General features: G+C 35.1%; 1 protein-coding gene across 1 annotated transcript; it reads right to left on the bottom strand.

Annotated features, from left to right (window-relative positions):
• Positions 1-204: 204 nt before the first annotated feature.
• On the bottom strand, positions 205-23,172 carry LOC124641774. The gene is made up of 8 exons (XM_047179972.1): positions 22,984-23,172; positions 14,654-14,853; positions 12,991-14,574; positions 10,500-12,916; positions 6,698-6,832; positions 6,119-6,259; positions 5,357-5,493; positions 205-5,010 (listed from the first exon to the last, which is right to left on the bottom strand). Exons 2-8 carry the CDS (start codon positions 14,849-14,851, stop codon positions 4,847-4,849), a joined length of 4,776 nt encoding a protein of 1,591 aa, XP_047035928.1. The 5' UTR covers positions 14,852-14,853; positions 22,984-23,172; the 3' UTR covers positions 205-4,846.
• Between the last annotated feature and the right edge of the window lie 117 nt (positions 23,173-23,289).

Here is a 23,289-nt window from a genome sequence, read left to right as displayed (position 1 = left end):
CAGCCTTCTTTCGAGCTTTAGGTAACGCCATCTAGCGGGTGGCAGTGAAATTGTTCTATAATACCTTTGTCGAAGTCGTAGTGTCAGCCTTTTTTTATTGAATGTAGAAATAATATTTTTGTTTAAATAATAATCATTATTTATAACGGTTGAAGCAGTGTGACCAGTAGGTAGGTATAAAGCTACTAATAAATGAACTAAAAATTATGTCCAAAATACTTTTATTTATCAACAGCATTATGTATAAAACATTCTCACTATGTACTATCAACACTATGTTGGACTTTTATAATATGTACTACAACCCCGTAGTGTGAATCCGTACGATTTTCGACTCTATTCACAAGCAATAAGATTCAAGCCAAGCGAAAATACACCCGTGTTTAAAAACAGCTTAGAATACCAACCTAACTTTCTAAAACTTCGTTCAATAATCAACCTTATGTGCTTTCAAATACGGGTATAATTTCATTCTAATAATCAATTCCCATAATTTTGGATAACAAGTCATTTTAAAGAAAATTAGGAACTGTTTGTTCCAATGGTAAGTCATAATTGTCTATGGCGCTAATGTGTTTTTTTATAATTTTATAACATTAAAAATTAATTTATTTTTTGTACAACCAGCGCCACAGATTATAATGAATGTAATTAAGGTCAATTTATCATTTTTCACATACTTTTAAATCTTATGATCTAACAATTAAGATTTATAAAACAGAGATGTATAAAATTGTTACACAAAACTGTTTAATATCAGAATATTAGTCACAAAACGAAATCATGATGTACACTACTACATAATGTCATACAAAACGAAAATTTCATTTCCCTAACGTAATCTTAACAATTCCTAAATGCTACAAAGCCATGATCTTAATTTTAAAGAGTATTGATTCTATGTTCGTAATGACTCGTTTAGCTGATTTAATTTAAAAATACGTACAAAATTATGTACTATATAGTCTTTTTATTTACGTTACTTATCATTCCTTAGAGCTTACTTTACTATGACAAAAAAAAATACGCGGGCGTAATGACAGCTGTCAAAATTTGGCGGGAATGAGCCTCAAGAAAAAAAAACATGGTGTTCTAAAACGGATAACGTATTTTATTACTTATATCCAGTGTAGATAAGAGTGGTCTAATAACTTTTATTACTCTAAGGAATGACCTGTGTAAAGTTGGCCATACACTTGTCAATTTACCGTGGGATGTGCAAAGCGGATGACATACATAAATAAATACATAGTCTATACATACAATCGAAAGATTAAGGACTTGTTTTAGAGTTCACAGAAATAAAATACTAAATCCCTTAGCTTATATATCAATTTTTTGTAATCTGTGCGTTCAAATCTGTCGAAAATGTCAGTGTCACCACAAAATGAAGTCGAGTTTCATTTGCAATATTTTTCGAGGTCCATGAATATTAGTGTATGGCAAACTTGACACACAAAGCGATATAATTTTAACCTTAACACAAAGAAAATAAAGTTGATTTCACACTGTCGGTGGAACAAGATTCGGAAATAAATTACAGTACTAGTGGAACTTAAAACACATATAGTTACAAAAAACAAAACGTATTAATTGAAGACCAATTTTAATAATAAGAAAACTGATTAAACCTCATTTCTATTAAGTTTTAGTCGCCATTTTGAAAACCTCGCTAGTCGATAGAAACTATGAAATAAAATCTTTAAACTTAAAACCATTAAAATACGCTTAACTTTACGTTTAAATAAATTATCACCACAAAGATAAAACAAAAATATAATCTAGTAACATTGACTAGATTTGAAAATCAATCTAATTGCTGTTTTTCTACACTGGCAACTCTAAGCTTACTTGAAAGTGTTGTTATCAACAAAAATTGGTTAAAATGAATTTGTGGAATAAAAAAACAGAATTATATTGTTATTTATCAAGTATTTATTACAATTCCTTTGGCAACATCTATGTTAAAAGAAAATTTCAGCATATCTCTATTTTTATTGAAACTAAACGTGACTTACTTAGGCTACATAGCGCCTTTTTGCTTAGAGGCTCGCATATACTTACAGTAGAAATTGGTCTAGACAAATATACGAAAAAACGATAGTATAGTAACATTAATTAAATTGGTTATTAACAAACTGTACAAGCATCAAAAGTTATGGATCATGTCTTAGAAAATTTGGGCTAACAGGACTTATTCCTTGCTACAAACTTCGACTGTTTATTTATATGTCAGTCCCCAGATTGTTAAGATTTCATAGCTATGTTGTATGATACAAAATTGTATACATAAAAACTAGCTGAAAGTCGTGCAGAGTTTAGGCAATGATTAACTCCTCGAATTTGGTAAAAACGAGCTGTTTATATAAGAAGTGGTTCAAAATATGGATAACAAATGAAACCAATAAATGATATAAATTATGAAGAACTGTTACTACGAAGCAAATACTAAAACATCCAAAAGGTAATCTTGAGAAGATAGTTTGGGAATGGCTGAACCGTTTTAGCTGAAAATTGTAAGCTTATACCTGGTTAGGCTACGGGAATCAGTAATCTCGAACGCGGGTGAAACCACGGACAAAAGCCAGTACTTGTTAAAATGTTACACAACTTCAGTACATGTACTCATACAGACTGTTGCTTAAAATTTTTACCTTTTTTGGTTTCTTTATTTATCCATATAATCATCATCCTTCTGTAGTGTATTCTTAACTGGTCTAAATGTGTGTATCTATTGGCTAGTCAATCCATTATCATAATAGGAACAGTATAGTTTTTGTCTAATTTTGGCACTTTCAATCTCATTGGAAGCTTTGTTTACAAAACTAATTGCATTTTTGAAAGCTTTCTTGTATATTTGTAGAAATTAGGATATTTTTTTCATATTTTCCTGAGTAAATGGAGATAGCATTATTATCTTTCTCGTTAATATTTTGATTTTTAGTAAGAGATGTTCAATTCTATATCATTCTTTATGAAGCTTGAGTTTAATTATTTTCGCTGTATACAAGCAAAGTATATGTAGAAGATAAAGTAGTGGTAACAGTAATTAAATACATACAAACTTTACAAGTAGGCAACACGAAAAATTATTTACATATTTTTGTTACTCTTCAAGTTCAATGGATGCAAGATGTCATCACGTTTGCGCAAAATTAGCGCTGTATGTTGCGCAAAATGCGCAACTTTGCGCAATCATAACATTTTCATATTTTGGTCACAAAAAGAAAATATAATATCATGAAACTAATTCTGTAATGAATTACGTAAATGTTATAGGCAAGAGATTTTTTTCTCCTAATGGTCCCAGCATTTTATATTCCATGGATGAAGTCTACCTATGTCTACGTCTGCACAGTCGTTTAATGCAATATTTTGTGAATCCTTTCCATACCAATGTTAATCAATGTTCCGTATTTGATAGATCAGTAATTATTATAAATCTTGTACATGATTGTAACACGATCGTTTGAATGATAGTCACAGGTGATACAATTGAGATTTAAAACATGCTAATAAGAATTAAATAGGTACCTTCTTGTTGTAACACCTTATAGTGCGTATGATAGACAACAATATTCAAGTACATCAATTTGAAGTCAAAAACCATTAATTAAACTCTTTGCTATATTTGGAAATTAAATACTTTCAACTTAATCGTTGACAAATTGGCAGTGGTTATTTTATGGTTCAGAGAAAATATTTGCTAAGACATGGCTTGTGTGGTTAGGTGGCAATCGTATTTGATAAGATAGCCAATCAGAGCAAAGACCAAGAGTTCAACCTCACCCAATCAGAATTTGCGCATACTGCGCAACCTGTGCGCAAACTGCGCAAAAGGGCGAGTTCGCACAATAATTATTGGTCATAAACTTTAGGTAGGTATACATTTCATGGACTCTCATAACTTAAAAGTAGTGATTTCAGATAACCCCATCTCCTGTCTATAAAGCTTGCTTCGTAAATCCATGGTCTACTCCCTTCTCAAAAGATTAAATCAGATTAAAATATCGGAAAAATAGCGCCGAAACGTAACATATTATTTACAGAGCAAATAAACAATCAAATATTTACATACATGAGGTAATTCAACTAAATTATAAACTAATTAACTACAACAAAACGGTAATGAAAGAGCTGTGACATCTCGCGAATTCGTACCACTATGAAAAATAATCTTTTTAATCATAACACTCAATATAGCCATAATGGTACGCCTCCATCAGATGCCACAAGAAATGAGCAATTTTTAACGCAACACAACATTGTCTTTTGATTGCACATCTAGGTAACTGTCACTTTGACAGCTGTCATCCTTGACAGGCGCTGTCATTGCACGCACCCAAGTAAACCAAAGATGTTGAACACAGACGATCATTCGAAACATAATACGACAAAATGTAATAAGAATTTCATGAATAATTCGGTTGTAAATCCTAATTCATATCATAATCTCACTCTTTTTTTTTAAATATACATAATGAGCTGAAACAATTTAAATAAATTGACAAGGTATACATAGCCGTAAGAATGTCAATCAGTACGTAATATCATCATGTATACATACATTTTTAATCATTTTAGTCATACTAAATTGCTTACACTATGACTGAAAGTTCTACCGAGGTAATTGTTAGGATACTAAATGTAGTGCTTACCGAAAAACCTTTTTAATCAGAAGCCAGCGTCTTAAACACAATCACTGCACAGCCTAACTAATCACTGTCACTGTCACTGAGGCTGAATACGATTCGCGCCTTTGCTAGATTAAGCCAACTGTCACTGTCACTTTGACAAATGTCACTGAGAGAGCCATGATGAGTGCCCGGCCAAGTTTAAGTAACTGTCAAGGCTTGGGATCATCTGGGCGTTTCAATTCGTTCTTGCGTTGGCTGAGTTTCTTCTTCATTTCTAGAAGCATCTGTTCGAAGGACATGTCGTCGTCTCTGCGGATTGGAGGCGCTGTTTGGCCGTGGAACACGCTTTCCGTGTATTTGGCTTCCAGTCCATCTGTAAATGGGGAAACAGTATTCTATTAGGACTTCCCTGAAGTAGATTTAAATGCTCTTATAATGGCCAAAAATCTTTACAGTGTTAAAGCATTATCAACATTGTCTATGTACACACATGTTGACAGAAATAAATGATTATGATTAAAAATCAGTAAAGCAACTCATGCAGCCACATCGATGCTAAAAGGTTTGTTTTGATTGCTTGTTTGGTGCTTTTATCTCTCGAGTCACCAGTACGATTTCAAAAATTCTTGGACATGGGCAGGCAGCTCAATCCATGTGCATTAAAGTAGTCTCCTCTTAACGCGTCTGAAACCCCTAGCTAGTAAATAAATATATCTTACCAAGATCAGCATAGCTCTGCCTGCAGAATGCTCTCCTGCCTCCGAAGCCCACGTCGTACTGCGGGAAGGTGGAGGCGGCTTCCACGGCCGACCACGCGTCTCTAGCGCGCTGGTACGTCACGAAGCCGTAGCGAGAACTGGATGATAATAGATTGATTAATTGGTATCAGTTTTGTTTTACTGATGTCTATGTATGACTTCGATTTTTTGCTATGTAATAAAAGCTAAGAAAGTTCTTTCAAGCAATTCTTAAGCTTTATTTTTCCCATGAAAGAATTAGTAAGAATACATATTTATCCCGAAATGCAATCATATCTAGCAAATATTGAAATACCACTTTCATTGTAATAATAAATAGATAGATGCTTTATAATCTATACTATCTATACTAATATTATAAAGCTGAAGAGTTTGTTTGTTTGTTTGAACGCGCTAATCTCAGGAACTACTGGTCCGATTTGAAAATTTATTTCAGTGTTAGATAGCCCATTTATCGAGGAAGGCTATAGGCTACCCCCTACGGGGGCTTTTTATCCCGGTACGGGAAGTAGTTCCCACGGGATGCGGGTGAAACCGCTGGCAGAAGCTAGTACTTTATATTTATGGTAAAACAATTTAAGTATTGGACATAATGGGCGGTCATATCGCTAAGAGCGGTCTCTTTGAGATATCCTTAAGATGAAATCGAGACAAGCAGGAAAATCTGGCAAACGGATAAGAGGTTGAGGTTTTTTCTCTATTAAGTCAATGTAGCAATCTTACCCATCCTCCTTGCTATGTAACCGCACTTCGAGCACAGGTCCGAACTTGCAGAACTGGTTCCTCAACGTCACCTTGGTAACATCCTTCTCCAATCGCCCCACGAACACTATGCGACGTTCTTCCACTGGGGTGTTACTTTCCCTGAAAAAGACAGGTCCTTTGAACAAACTGACATAACTTCAGAAAGTCTTTCTTGACATAATGATAGCATTTTAGAGAGAAATCGTTAGATGAAATTATAATAGTTGACAATTTTGTAGATTATTACATTTCAAAGAAATGTAAACAAAAATACTACAGAGTATTCACAGCAAGTGTGAGTAAGTTTGGTACTTTTTAACTGGCACACAGATTTCGATGAAACTTGACGTTAATGTATGTAGCTTAAACATCAGAAAACATGTAGAGTACTTTTTACCTGGGTGCGCGGAGTAGTTTCAACAGAAAGCGTATGACACCGCCGGCAAAAGCCAGTGTTGCAATAAAACAAATGTCTTGAAGAAAGTCCTTATTTTTCGAATAAAATACGTAATAGATTCACATAGTAAAAAATATAACAAACTACAAAAAATTCCTTACCTGTCATCAGAGCTATAACTCCTATACCCCTTCTTGTTATAAAGCTCATCCCTCTTATAAGGGCTGCAGGATCCTCGCGACTTCCTGGACGTGCCTGATGAACTGGATCCGGACGAAGAAGACGATGATGATGAGCTGTAATAGTTATACGGTGATTAAAATGGTGATTAGATCACAAAGGTAAGGAGAGTTGATAGTTATTCATATTCATATTTATTTGCATTTGCATACCATAATGTTCCAATGATGTTACAAGGGGCTTTAAAGCTAGGTTCATAATATGGTTTGTTCCCACTAGTTCTACTGCTTAGTTCTACCGTAGAACTAGTGGGAACTTTTTTTCCCACTAGTTCTACTAATTGAGGTGTAACAAAATAGTAGAACTAGTGGGAATTATGGTTTTTATTGGTATTCCCACTAGTTCCACTGAACATTTGCAGTAGAACTAATGGGACATTTTGTTCTACTAGATAGAAGAAGTACAGTCGACGCGCCTGGGTGACATCTCGCCGTGTCCGTGGCCCGTGGGTGGTTATCTGTAGTTGTGATTTTTATCAGAGCTCAAAATCGATAGCAGTCGGAATAACTTAGATTTTTTTCATGAATTTCAACAAAAAATAAATGTTTTTCTTTATAAAAGTACTAGGACAGCAGAAATGAAGAGGAGCTAGGTGGTGTTTAAAATCAGACATTGATATTCATCTACAACACTGCTAATGCTAATTAAAAGACATTGTTTATAATAATACACATTGAATAGGAATGTAAGTATACAATAACGCAAAAATAACTTTGAAGGGACTGGCTATTTGAACTGCAGCCCTATGATTTAGGCAAAAAAATCTATACTAATATTATAAAACTGAAGAGTTTGTTTGTTTGTTTGAACGCGCTAATCTCAGGAACAACTGGTCCGATTTGAAAATTTCTTTCAGTGTTAGATAGCCCATTTATCGAGGAAGGCTATAGGCTACTTTTTATCCCGGTACGGGAAGTAGTTCCCACGGGATGCGGGTGAAACCGCTGGCAGAAGCTAGTATCAAACAAAAATAATCGTTTTAAAAAACACACTTAAAAAATTACAAAATAATTCGGACATTTACCGTCGTACCACAAAAACTTTTAATAGTCTGTTGAACACTTGTCTAAAAATGTCAAACGACGTTGAACTAAGGTCCCTTTTGTAGCCACACTATTTTTAGACAAATGTTCAACAGATGTTTAACTTTTGTATTAAGACTGTTAGTTCCAAACATAACACTCACATCAAACTAACAAAATCAAAAATCAAAATCAAAAAATCAAAAATCATTTATTCAAACTTGGCTGCAAGACAGCACTTTTTGAACGTCAGGAATTTACAATAGACAGCCCCCAAAACGCCCACCCTTCACCACTTCCTATGTGTTTTTGCTGGAAAGAAGAAGTGGCGCAACAAACTCCCCAGCAACACATGTCTGTCTGTCTGTAGGTTAGAAGAACCTTTTAACTAAACTAACTTTAGTGTGTTTTTTTTTTAATCAATGTGTCAAACACCACCACAATGGTGGTTTTTAAAAATCAAAAGAACAAAAAGATTAACTAGCTCCTCTTCATTTCTGCTATCCTAGTACTTATATAAAGAAAAACATTAGATTTTTGTTGAAAGTAATGAAAAAAATCTAAGCTATTCTGACTGCTATCGATTTTGAGCTCTAAAAAAAATCACAACTATCGGCTGTCAACTGTACTTCTTCTGTCTAGTAGAACAAAATTATGTCCCATTAGTTCTACTGCCAATGTTCAGTGGAACTAGTGGGAATACCAATAAACACCATAATTCCCACTAGTTCTACTATTTTGTTACACCTCAAATAGTAGAACTAGTGGGAAAAAAAGTTCCCATTAGTTCTACGGTAGAACTAAGCAGTAGAACTAGTGGGAACAAACCCATAATATTATGGACCCTGTTAGTTGTAGAGTATTTTTTGTTAAGGGTTATTGCTAAATTTACCCATATAAACACTTACACAACAGAAAACACTGAAGGATTTTTAGACTGTTTAAAATAAGCTACAAAATTTTATCTTCTGTAAAAACATGTACCTCCCCCACTTTTCTCTGTCTGAACCGTGGAAAAGTGAAAAAAATATGGTATGCCTAATAACACGAAACTACAATGAAATCACATTTAAAATAATAATAATTTGTTATTTCCCTAAAAACATGTTTTTAAGTTAAAAAACAAAATGGCTTTCCATACAAATAATTTCGTCAGCAAATGATTGCACAACGAAGCCATTTGGAATTAACCTTTTGAATAAGATTTGTACCCTCGAGACTAAACCACGTGAATCATGAGTCGCCACCCTCATTGCACAAGATGTCGCAATCAGGACAACTTGGAATGGCTTCTTTTTTTTATATTTCGGCATTATTTTCTGAGTTATGAGTTCCTAGATTACGATAAAATAATACATACTAGAAATTAATACCTGTGTATCTATTTAGATACTAGAAATTAATACCTGTGTATCTAAATAGATTATTTTATCGTATCTTTGTTTTAAAGTAATATACAAAAGAAGAAACATTTTTCTTATGTTTTACCTTGAAGGCTCCGAATCTAATGAAACCAAGCGACAAAAACAGCGGTGTGTGTCATTATTATCTTAACTTTTAATAAAAAAGAAATGTAAGTATATTTCCCTGAAAAATCCTTTACTGATGGCATAGTGACTGTTTCGAACATTTGTTTTTATCAACAAATATGTTAATGTTTAACCATCTTACCACAAAAACTTTTTAACGTCAGTTTAAGACTTGACTAAAAAAATGTCAAATTATGACGTTGACATAAGGTTCATTTTGGAGACACATTTTTTTTAGACAAGTGTAAAACAGTTGTTAAAGTTTTTGTAGTAAGGCCATTTGTGTCTGAAAGTGTTTACCTTTGTACATGTTTACAAAACAGAGTAACTAATTAGGAAAAAGATAATAATTTAGAACGCAATTATGTATACATACTGCCTAAAAAACAACAACAAAAGATACGATAACCGCAGACAGTTACGCACCTATAATTATTATATTAATCATAATGACATCACTAGTCTATAAAAACACGTCGGTTAGAATACCTACAGCCTTGTAAGTTGTAAAATGTGAAGTGTTTCTATGTTCTGACTAAGGTAAAAACATAGAAAAATTCCATAAATACTGAATATTATGAAACTGAAGATCTCAATCGATAGATTTGAGAAATGATTCCAGTGTTGGCCCGTTAGGTACTTCTTATCCGGATGCGCGAAATAGTCCCCAGTTTCCCAGAAGCTACATTGAATATGCAATAGTTTTACCTGCACATTTTAATATATTATCTTCCACATTTGCTTATTTTGTGCCTATCTAAGATAACTTTACGGAATGACAATTATTATTATGGAGAGGAATCATGACCAACAAGATTGTTTTCTCATAAGATCAGATATGAAAAAGTAGGTACTTATGAAATCTATTTAATATAAACCTAGGAAGAACCAAACATTCATATTCAATACATAGGGAAAAAACATTTTAGAAAGTCGGCAGCAATTTTAAATACGTCACTAACCCTAAGCAATATAAGTATAGCCATGTATACATTCGGCCATTTTTGTGTGACCAGACGATATCAAAATGTATTTTACTAATTACCACATGTGGTTCAAATAATAAAAATAAAATGATGACAATCTCGCCAGGAGACTATTAAAATTAGGGCAAGCTTACACATGTTTGTCATACTTACAAGATTCTAAAACAGGGATACAAAAGTGCTTACCTAGTCGACGAATCTGAGCTTTCAGAAATCGTTGGTTTCCGCAATGGTGGGGTCATAGACTTAGCTACTTTCCGATCATTGCCATTCGCGTGAGGACTGGCTTTCGTCTTCTTGGCAACAGGACTCTTCGACCGAGCCTCAGCAGGTCTTGAACGGGACCTGGATCGGTTTGAACGATCGCGTCTGACTGAAGGTGACCTTCTCTTATGGTACGGAGATCTGGACCTACGTTTCCTCTTGTAAGGAGAGTCAGATCTTCTGTATCTCCTGAAGCGACCGCGGGATCTAGAGCGACTGCGAGATCGCGAACGTCTTCTGCGCCCACGAGATATGGACCTCGATCTCCGTCTATACTTAGAATCGTAACGCTCTCTCGATTTAGATCTCTTTTCTTTTGCTTCCGTTCGTTCTGTTCTCACTTCCTTAGATTTGGACACTCTATCATCTGGTTTTGTTTTAACAGGACTTTCGTCAGTATTACGTGACGGGCTGCCATCGCTGGATGACAGAGACATGTCACTGTCATTTCGTTTTCTCGTCACTGGGATTTCTTTAGGCATGGCTAAGATTGGTAGTTCGGCAAATTCGGGCAATGAATCGGTTTGCACGACCATGCTAGAACAGCCTGGTTTGCTTCTGTGCTTCCCTAAATGAAGAATAACTTTATCTTCCCCGTGTTCAGCTTTAGGATCGTATTCTCTGACTATAGTCGTCTTTGCAAACCTGAAATCTCTTTTCTCTGTAGGCGATCTGGGTTTAGAGTGTCTTTCATTAGGTTTCTCAACTACTTCTTCAGGAGCTTTCTTCATTACTACATCTTGGATACTAGAGAACAAGGAATTGCTCATTATCTTAGTCTCGACCTGTTTTTCCACACTTTTCAATGTTGCCGTTATATCTTTGAATCGTTCTTTGTCTATTTTTATATCAGGGTGTTTCTTCTCGTCAATAGGACTCCGCTTGTCTCTTTTAACGTTATCAAATACATTTTGTTTCAGTACATGATCAGATTTCTTTATCTTGAAATTGATGAGAGATTTGGAGTCAACTGTCGGAGATGTAGCTTTAATCACTCTTTCAACAGGTTCTTCAATGTGGCTAAACATATTATCATCGGTATTCGTTCCTACACTGACGAGAATAATTTCTTCATAATCAGCTGACAATTGCGGCTTTTCGTTAACTACAGGTAGTGGCAAAATTTCTGGTTGCGTCATTCCAACGATTTTCATCATCTCAGCATCACTTATCAACGGTTGCAATTCCAAATTCTCGACTTTAGGTATCTTACTCATGACTATATCTTCGTCTCGTTTCCTCATAGCCTCAGCCTTTTGTTTCTTTGTATTCATCAGTATTTTTCTAGAAGCCTCTTTGATTGGGTCGAAGAATGATTGTTCGTTGTTCACTTTGTCGGTTGTATTTTGTAAGCCGTTGGGGGGGGTCTGTGTTATGGGACATTTGACAGCTTTGTCAAGTAAAGGACTAGGCATGTCTGGGAATATAGCCTCGGGACTCACTGTCGCAGAACTGTTATTCGAACAGACGCCTCTCCTTAATTTATACTCTTGCAGATTAAGTTTCTTTTTCTTGAGAGGTTGTTCAGCCTCCTTTTTAATAGCGACCTCAAGCATGCACTTGTTCAGTTCATCGTCAAACGGCCTCTTCTCCGTCTTGGGCTGCATGGCTTGAGGTATCTGAACGTCTTGCTTATTACTAAACAGTGCTGTATAAAAGTTTTCATTTTTCGGACGGGGTTCTTCCTTTACAGAAACAGTCTCTACATTATTTACAACTTTACCTTTGTTCCTATCTAATTCTTTTATATTTTTTTCCTGTTTTACTACATTGTTCGTTTTATCACTAACACTATTTTTACACTTGTCTATATTTTTATCTTTCTGAGAGTCTACGTGATCACAGTTTAGTATAACTTCAGATTTATTTTTAATAGTTAACTTAATGCTACCGTTAGAATTTTGACTACAATTATCACTCGCTTTAGAAGCACTTTTGATCATCACAGAACTGTTGGATTTATCTTTAAAACTATCGGGCGCACTGTGGGGTGGGGACAGTTTTTTACGACAGTTCGACTGCACTGGCGGTTTTACACTCGGCTTTACACTAGTCTTCTTTTTAGCGTCTATATCGTCTGGTTTTGTCACTTTTTTGTTTTTAGCGTTATTGTCAGTTTCCTCGTCACTACTGAGATGGTACACTACTTTTTTGCTTTTACACGACCTATGTCTGGAGTTTAGTATTCGGCTATTGCTAGACAACACTTCGGGTTTGAGAAGACTCTGCCCTCCCTTGAGGTTGGGCAGACTGTGTCGCTTTTTCGATGAGCAGTAGTCGTGGTCCGAATGGACGGGACTTTGTGACCGCCTGACGGTACTGTTAATTGGCGTCGGCATCTGTAATAACGTATTGGGATTGAATGTGTCCTTTAACTTCATCTGAGGACCAAACAAACCTTTAAGATACTTACCAGTATTTGCCGCATTTTATTCTTGTTTAGCTGCACTCCTGCGTCTTGAAGCCTCATACCGTTCGTCAAAGCATTCTTGTTGAAACTCTTCAGCTTTGGATCCTCAGTTTTAACTACTGGAATCACCTTTTTCTTGGTATTTAGTTTCTCAGTAGCTTCAAACTGTTCCAGTAAAGAGTTTAAGTTATTCGCTTCGAGAACAGGTATGACGGTATCGTTGCAAGACTCCACGTCGACAAAGTCTTCTGGTTCACCCTTTACATCTGCCGTTGAATTCTCCTTCTTGACTGATGTTTTCTCTATGCAGAAATCTAAGACCGTTGGAATAGGTGTGGATGTCCGTTTTAGTGGCGGTACGTAAACTGGTGGTATAGTTTCAATAGTAGCTTCAAGTGGCCGTTCAATTTCCATATCTTGGTGACTTAAATCATCTTCCTCTGGTTCATCTTTAGGTTCAGTTTTGTTGGTTATTAAGAAGCTGTTAACATCCTCATCAGTTAGTGTTCGTGGTATGTCATCACTTTTGTTGGCATTCTCTGATTTATCCTTGTCATTGTCAAAGGCTAGATCAGAGAGGTCTAAATTCAAGTCTTCGAAGCTCATACATGTTTTGACGTCATCGATGTCCATGCAAATGTTTTGCATAGGCGACTGTGGGACTGAACATGACTTTTGTATGTGCCTGAATTTTGTGTATGTCATGTCTTCTAATAGATATCTCTTTAATTCTTCGATGTTGGGCAAAACTTCTAAATCAGACTCGTTTATTGAAACATCAGCGGGGTTTTCTGGAATTTCTGGTTCGGGTTCAGATTCAACCGTCGGAGCTTCTTCCACATCTTTTTTTATTTCATTGTCAAGGAATTCTTCTACATTAGGAATAGGAACAGGTATATGAAACTGTGTGCTCTCTTCTTCAGGTAACTTGTGTTTTATTAGAAAGTCGTCGATATTTGGTACAGGTATCGGTTCCTTGCCTTTGTCCTTTATGAAATATTCGTCTACGTCTTTTACAACGGGCCCATCTGTGTCTAGTATGTGTTCATTGTTGTTATTCTTTATGAAATATTCATCGACATTTGAAACTACTGGTGCGTCTAAATTAATATCTAGACCATCTTGGCTTATCGTGTTGCGTTCTTGATAATTGACTTCTCTATAGCTGCTATCGTCACCGTTTACGCAGTCCGCATCTATGTCTTTTTCACTGATTGCATAATCTACATCTCTATCATCGTCTGAGGAAGCTTCGATTAAATCTAGATCAGGGTTGACTTCATAAACAGTGATGACGTCATAATCGTGGCCTTCTACTAATGAATTATCTTCTACGCTATTCGATCCGGTTACTTGAACGTTGTAGTGTGAGTTAGAATGCACAACTTCTGTATCGTCATCGACATCGATTATTTCATCATCATCGTCGACGTTGACTTCGTGTACTACTATAGCGTCTCCAAGCTCCTCGCCACTATCATCTGCGTTATCTTGCATTCCATTTTCATCCAAGTCTTCCATACTTTCTTCAAGACCGGAACTATCGTCGTCTGAACTAGTGTCTTGACTTGATTGTGTTATATTCATCTGAAATGTGTTAACATCGATAAGCGAAACGATTTAAACTATAACTTTTCCTTCAATAAAGCAAAACTTCTATACTTACAGTCTGTTTTTGACACGACCAATCGCCATTGCTGTCGACGGAATGCCTCTGTTGGGGCACGCTGATCTGAGGGTACTCTGGGCTGTTCTGGTTGCAGCTGCTTTCTGAAGATAGGGAGTCACTCTTCATTCGAAGGATCTTGTGTCCGATGGGACGGAATCGTGCCTGATGATACGTGTTTAGGATATGCGACTCCATGTCTGCGGAAGAAGAAAATATTTGCTTAATTTATGACTATACTAAGTATACTGAGTGATATTATAGAGACCTTTGGAGATGAAGGAAGCTGTGAGATGGGCTGGGGTAACTAATCTCAAAAATTGGTGTACCTAATAAAGCATGAAGATATGTATTCCTATCTACTTACTAAAAACGAGTTTTAACGAAAATACTATTTTGTGATTTTCATGACCTATATTTTGACCTAGTAAAAAGTACTGCAAGTAGTCAGTCGCCTTACGAAGCGAGTAAAACTGCGGTAAACAGGTTATTTGTTATAAAAAACTTAGTACTTCTATTCGCAAACTACAGCATTGAACATAATCAAGAATATTATAGACACAATATTCCAATGATGCACAACTATCAAATTCGCCTTGAAAGTAACTTTAGATCATGATCGGATCTTTTAACAATATACTTTACATTAAAAAAACAACTAATGCAAGCAGTGTGACAGCCAACGAGGTTATTGTGCAAACCACAGATATAGAATGAAAAATAGATATGACAAGCTGTCTACCACTTCCTGGCTGGCTTGCGAAATAGGCCAGTCAGGAATTAATCCATTTTCCGTGTCGCTGAATGTCATGGGAATATTTTTATATAAGAGATCACTTATTTATATAGAACATTACCGTTACATATTTCCTTTCTATGTGTTTTGTTTCTCTAGTGGACTATCAAAACGGGAGGATGCGTGGACATTTTGAGATTGTATTTTGTAGGGTTACTAAGACTTCGTTGTCCGTCTTTATCTCGGAAGCCATGATGGCTAGACAACTTAAATATTCAGTGATTATGTATTTTTGTTCCCATTATAACAATTACTGGACTCTAGGATATAATTAATATTTTAGGGGGGTACGTAACCCTTCGCGCGAAAGTCTGACTTGCCATTGGCCAGTTTTTTCAATTTTAAGAATTATAAGGTATTGGGTTGCCTGGGTAACTGGGTTGAGGGGGTCAGATAGGGCAGTCGCTCCTTGTAAAGCACTGGTACTCAGCTACATCCGGTTAGACTGGAAGCCTACCCCAGCATAGTTGGGAAAAAGGACAAGGACAAAGGACTGTCCGTTTTCGCCGACTGGTGATTGGTCACATGTTAAGGGGAGTTAGTTTGTCCGCAAAAATAGTTTGGAAATGAAGCAAGAAACAACATGTTGTCACAAATGTAGGTTATCATATTACTTTTTATAACAACGCGTCTTGTGTCGATAACATCTAAGCTACCTGATGACGTGTCTATGATATTTCTTTGAATGAACGAGTTCATTGTTTTGTTTGTCACTAAAATGCATATTATTATCGCAATTTAGATAATAATTAATCAGCAAAAAGATGGCTCTAGTACGAATTTTATTGACCGATATTATGTGTGACGTGTTAATTATATGACATACCTATTTTGACGATATGATGAAGCCATTTCGGCGTGACAAACTAATTCTCGAACAACAAACTCTTTCTTATTGTATAACATCACTTTGGTAAACTGACTGAATATGCGTATTACTTAACATGCTTGGCCATTTAGGTATTTCTGTTATGTTTATGATTGCCATTACTGCAACCGTCGATCAAGTTAATATTTTCGTAAATGTGAAAAGTAATTGATGTCTTATGTATAATATAAGTAGTTGATATCCGCCATATTGATACACTCGTCAGAATTCCGTCAATTTTGACGTGATAAAACTATTGGTTACATTCAGAAATTGAACCATGCATGCACTAACACAGATGCATTTACCTACTCAGCAATATCGCTAAATATCAAATATACAATCTTTAAGGCCCCATTTATAGGTCCTGCCGATCAGATGACCCGGATATCAAATATCAAAAGGCATCCATACTGTAAATGAAGAGGTATGCAAGTACAGTAGAAGACATTAACGATTGAACCACTTTCATATCTTAGCGATTTTATCGTTTAACAGTCGCAAGATTACACGATTTTATTAAACAAGAATTCCAACATGTGTACCGGATACTCGTACTCCACAAAGGTTTGATCCAAAGAAGTCGTGAATGTTAATCCTTACGTTTATTCAATATTAGCTGTTCCCCTCGGTTTCTCAGGATCTCGGATTTCTTTTGACTTATCTGTGTACCAACAATTTTTAAACGGTTCAGTAGTTTTGGCGTGAACGCGCGACAGACAAACACAGTAAACAATTTTATATTTGATATTATGAGTAAGGATTTTTTTTACTGATCTTCAAATATTATAGACCAATTGCTTAATAGGGGTAAATTAGGAACAGTGGCTTAACCAATAAGTCTCCGGCTGTACATTACTAACACCTAAAAGCGCCCCGCACGGGTTCACGGAAAAATCTTGCTCCCTGTTCGAAACTACGTAACGTCTTCGAAAACCGATGCGCGTGACAAATTACGTAACGAAATGACGAATTGACGATACACAATGAATGTGCTGCAAATATCAGAAGCCAGTAGTAACAAGGTAAGGAGGAATTACATGGTCTTATTTGTTTGTGCCCAGCATGAGTTTTTCAATCTGTACCGAGTGTAGGTACCTACTTCACGGCTGAACATCCTTGGCAGTCGTTAGAAGCCAGTAAGTCAGACACCAGATTAACCAAAGGGTTGGCCGGGTAACTGGATTGAGGAGGTCAAATAGACAGTCGCTACTTGTAAAAAACTGGTATTTAGCTGCATCCGGTTAGACTGGAAGCCGACAACAACATAATTGGGAAAAGGCTCGGGAGATGATGACCGAGCGTACTTCACATCGAATAACATAGGGCCTGGGAAGTGAGTCGCATCGCAGTGTCTTGTTTCTACCTATGTACATTTTGTGTCACAAATACTAGCAGTCGATAGGACAAATTTATTTGACAAGAACTAATATAGGTCTTAAATATTTAAAACCAGCTTCCGGCACTGTTTACAGCCGCTTCCCGTAGGAACTACGTACTCCGCTATAGAATTGCGCGGAGTAATGTAATAACCTTTATTTATAAATGGATTATCTAACCCTGCAACATTTAAAAAAATCAATTGAGTAGTTTCAAGTTCTTCAGCTTAAGAACATTAGTAAAGATGACACCACCCAACCATTTTGCGACAGTCAACAAATCATGACAGCACCAATGTCCTTATAAATGAGCGCCATATTGACTCAATAATTTATTATGCAGACGTCAACGTCACGGGTTGATAAACTTTTCAAGATCAATGTCAGACGGAGACTGATATGCAACTGTCCAATAGTGAACGAGTGACCCAGAAATTTATGAATTATTTTGTAGTTTTAACATACAGAAATTGACGTAAGTAGGTACTGAAAAGTCGAATTATACTCGTTATTTGTAACTTATATCGGGTGTGTCGTACCTAATCACATTAACTTTGTATTTCTTACATAATGCTTTCATCTGTAAAGATTTAAGCTGAAGTGTGATAAAAAAACACAACAATTGCAAGTTGCATGAAGGGTTAAAAACATAAATACATATATATACCTACCTAAAACCTTGTCCTAAGTCTGACCAATATAAGCACTGTGCTATCACATGTGAGACAATCGACCACAAACAAACATACAGGTCAAAATGGGAACCTACTTTTTTGAAGTCAGTTAAAAATCACGTTTCTTTCACGATACTGAAAATAATGAAGTTAGATAATCTACAGACTGAAAAAAATATAGGTTACCTGTTTTCAAGCTGCGGGGAACATGCAACACATCTTTTTCTTTCAAGAAAAGTTACTTTTACTTGACTTACAGCCAGTTTCTTCATCAAAAGTTAAAGCCAAAGTAAAAGTCAAAGTAATCTCTAAAGTAAAAGTAACGGTCAAATTCAATTTTTCCATTAGTTTTGCTGTCACTTTAGCCTTGAAAAAACGTATTTGACCGTTACTTTTTCTTTAGACATTACTTTAACTTTAACTTTTGATGAAGAAACTGGCCGTTATAGACATAGAAACAATTGGAAATAATGCTTATTGACACAGCTGCAGACATTAACTTTTATTTGCTTGGCTTGAGTAAAATTACTGTCTTGTATGCAGAAAGTGTTATGTAATTTTATAGTATTTTATAGTAGGTACCTTTTAAATGGGTCAGCAGTTTAGCATATCAAATCCCACATACTAGATGTAGCTTTTTTAATGGTTTATTTGTAACTCTATTGTTGTAAGTTAAATAATTAAATTAAATGAGTCTTTGGATAAAATACTTTTGATAACAAATTGTTATCTCAGAACTTATAAATGGAAAAAAAAAGGCTGTAACATATAAATACTTCTACGTTACTGTAAAGATGTTTGTATGCTAGACAATTCTAATCTCAGGATCCATTGGTCTGATTTGAAAAAATGTATGTGTTAGATAGTAATAATGGCGTCCACGGCCGATTTCGGCCACGGCGGCTGTTCTCACTTAAGGAGATCAGTCAGCTGCGCAGGACATATTATAGTGCACAAGCATTTGCGCAGACACAGGTGCACTCCCTATTTCTTCACTCTCATAACCCGATGGGACGGCAATCCGACACGACCGGAGAGAGATCAGGCGCAGGACCGACATTTACGTGCTCTCCGATGCACGGGTGAATCAATCACCAACTTCCAGACTACGGGCTGCTTTGTGAAAGTTTAAGAAAACCCACAAAGCGATTTCGGCCCGACCCGGGAATCGAACCCGAGACCTCGAGCACAGCAGCCGCGCTTGCGACCACTAGACCAACGAGGCAGTTAGATAGTGCATTAATTGGGGAAGGCCAAAGTTTTTTTTTTTCCAGGTGCACGAAGTATCTCTCACAGAATGTGGGTGTAAAGTTCCAAAGTATCTTCCATCTAACATCAGTAGATATGAATTTACAATTTTGTCTGATAAAAATAGATGATGAAAAATATGATTCATGTATAACCCAATCAATAATATTCCTAAGTAATTTTAATAACATGATAAGATGTTGTAATATCAACAAAAAGTGCAACAATAATAAAATGAATCACCATTTTTTTAAAACATAGTGCAATGAAACTCAACTATTATTTGAAATTACTGGCCGGTAAGACATTGATATTTGACATACAACAGCTGACTCACTTGTCAAGCTGTCAATTAACATAAACAACTTAAAGCAAACCCAAAAAAAAAACTGAAAACTACTGTAAAATATTCAAAAAAAAAAAATTAATGTACTTTTTATTCTAGGAGTTATGCTGTAAATATATTCAAGGTATGGTATGATTTTCGTTATATTGCTATAATAATAATTTAGCTAAGTGTAATAAGCAGCCGAAAATCGATCTCAGTGGCGTGCACTTGGAGAGGCCTATGTCCAGCAGTGGACTGCTATGGAAATTCTATTCTGGGAATCTACTTCCCAAAATATTAAGAATAAATTAAACAGAATATTCTGATTCGACAGTAATTTCTCATGAGATAAACATCAGGTAAACTCGTCAGTTAAGGGGCTTTACAAGTGAGACCTTGGGCATTGAATATTTTCTGAGAAGAAAACATGAAATAAACGTAAAAATAATATAATATATAGGTACTTCTCAACTAGAAGCATCAAGACTATCCTAATAAAATTCAATTCAACTAGAATTACTTCAGATAAAGCATATCAATTATCAAGATGGGAAAGTCTGGGGTACAATAGGTATATTTCAACATAAGATTGGGAATAATTGATAGGAACCAAGACATAAAGCATTTACCCTTCCTTGGCAACAATAACTCTCAAACAGACACTGTGAACACAAACACTGTGACCTCATTTAAAAAGTGTTATCACCAAAGAACTAATAAAAAGGTTCCATATAGCCATATTGAGAATTATTCTTGAAGAAGATAAAATAAGTTTTAGGTAAAGACGATGATGCCTATTGTCATATCTTACTACAAAAAAAATGTAGCTCAATAACAAACTTCAAATATCTATTGAGACCTTCAAGTTTTTGTTATCATTTGGCAAAACCATCAATGGTTTCTTTTGATTATTTTTTTTACAGTTCAAAGGCTAACTGAAATACTTGTGACCTACTTACAAGTTATATTTGAAAATTGAGTTCTCAAATATAACTGAAATTATTCAGTTTTTTTTTAATCAAAATCAAGTTGAATAGAGCTAAAGCAACAGATTATCAGACAAATGCAATACAAAAAAAAGTAATTTACAAAGAAGCTTCTTTGACATACTTAAGGAAATAAAATCCAACAATTAATTAAAACAATCAAGGTAAAGGAACTGCTAAACTAAGCCAAAATTAAAGGAAAACATTTAACATGTAAATATAGCCTTATTTACATTCCATATTCTAACTTCTCAAGTTTCTGTCCTTCCGTTGAATCATTTGAATAAATTAACTGTTGGTACGTATAATCCTTTGTTTTTGTGCAAACTTAAGATCGTATCGGAAACAGCTAGACTTGTTATGAAATAACTTTTCTCATGCGAAAAGGTTGATGAACTTTTTATGGTGTAAAAATGAATCATTTGAGTTTATGGCATAAAACATAAGCATCTGAATTCTAATGTGTAAATTGTATGTAAATTGCACATCTATGGGGTTAATAATGATATTATTAATTTTATCATTTATTCAAAATAAAACAGACCACAAGATCTAACAACATTTAGTCATCTTTATTTACGTCATGCAAAAGGTATTAAGCAGACCCAAACTAATATAACTATACTATAGGTATAAAATATAACACCCATATAATTTCAACTATGTGCAAAAAGGTGTAATGTGAAGCATAGTTATTTTATTTCTTTAAAAGGATTCCTAATTGCGATAAGAGCAATAATTTCTAATAATAATAAGATTTGGGGAAGATTTAATGTCCAATATTAAATTGGTTTACTGAAAACTTTATTAGATTGCTTATAGGAAGTATTGTTTAAGAAATATCTAGCCACGGACACACCTAATCAAATTTTATTATTATTTAATGTTTACAAACCCCGTTTTTATTTTCTATGTAATGGGTACAGAAATTGGAAACTTATCTCATTTTGAACCTCTTTTTTAATGTTAATTTTGTTCAATTCAGGCTCGTTGAAAATCTTACTTATCTGTTATCAATTGAACATGTGTAACTTAACCTAACTAAACACCATAAACAAATGTGTTAACTTTTTAACATGCAGTTTGAAAATCATTTTAACTGGCTCTGAAAATACCATGCATACCAGTTAGGTACATATTTACAGAAAACTTAACCAATGTTTTGCTCATAAAAGTGGATATTTTAGTGAATTACAATTTTTTTTGTTTCAATGTAAAAACAACTTATTTTTTTCTTATCAACAAATTAGGAAAATAAAATAGACAGGAAACACACACAGTTTGCTAGACCCTAAGGTCAAATGTGACTATTTTAACAACATGGCCTTTCAATGTTATCTATTTTAAATGTAACACATTTACCTTACTTTTAGCCACAAAAACAAACATCTCATCATTATTTTGCCAATTCACACTCACATTTTACTTTAAAGATAAACAGACTAGTGAAATTTATCTCAAATTTTACGCCAAATACTAACCATGCCAACCGTCGTCAGCGATAAGGACCAAAATAATCTCGCCTAGCTGTCAAACCATGTGTAAAACTGAAATAATTTCACGTGACCGCATCAATTTCTGCTCTAAATGTACTCAACAGCTTCACTTACTTCCAATACCCGTAATTATACGCGCACACCAACCAGATAACGGTTAATCCATCGTTTCGCTGTACTTGCAAAAAAAACTGCACTAAATACAATCGCGTTTTTAGGTTAGGTTCACGGAACCAGATTTTTGCATTTCTCGCATGCATATACACTTTTAATCGAACAAAGTGACGCTCTTATGCGTTTTGATAGCATTTTTAATGAAACCTTTCGAGTTTGTAATCAAAATGAGAGAAATAAACAATGATTATGCGAGATGATTCGCCCGCGCGAACCTAACCTTGATCACAGATTCACGGCACTCTGATGGATTTCTAGTTCAAGGTCTCATGAAAGAACTGAAAAGTCACATGAAGGCGTTACACAAACAAAACTGAAATATCATTGCGACCCGCACAGAAATCTATTTTAAGACAAACAACAGATGAAAAAAGCACTAACCTTTACAACCTCAGGTGACGGCTTTATCCATGTAATTTTTGTTTAGATATTCTAACACTTTTAACACAATAAACACTGCACGTACAACACAAACGAATGTTTTTCACTCTTTTAAGATGCACTACGGTTATTTAAAAAAGGTTTTTCGTAAAAAATTAACACTTTTCACGAAACATCACATGTTACGAACTTCACGACAGCAGAACTCTGTGTTGCCATAAATTATTTTCATTACTTGTCAAATGCCAAAAATGCTGAATAGACAAGTCTTTAAAAAATGCGAATAAAAATCGAATCGTACATTTA

The sequence above is a fragment of the Helicoverpa zea genome, chromosome 23, assembly GCF_022581195.2.
Source record: "Helicoverpa zea isolate HzStark_Cry1AcR chromosome 23, ilHelZeax1.1, whole genome shotgun sequence".
NCBI lineage: Eukaryota > Metazoa > Arthropoda > Insecta > Lepidoptera > Noctuidae > Helicoverpa > Helicoverpa zea.
The sequence above is the reverse complement of the archived record's forward strand: the minus strand, read 5'-3'. Positions and strand labels throughout refer to the sequence as shown.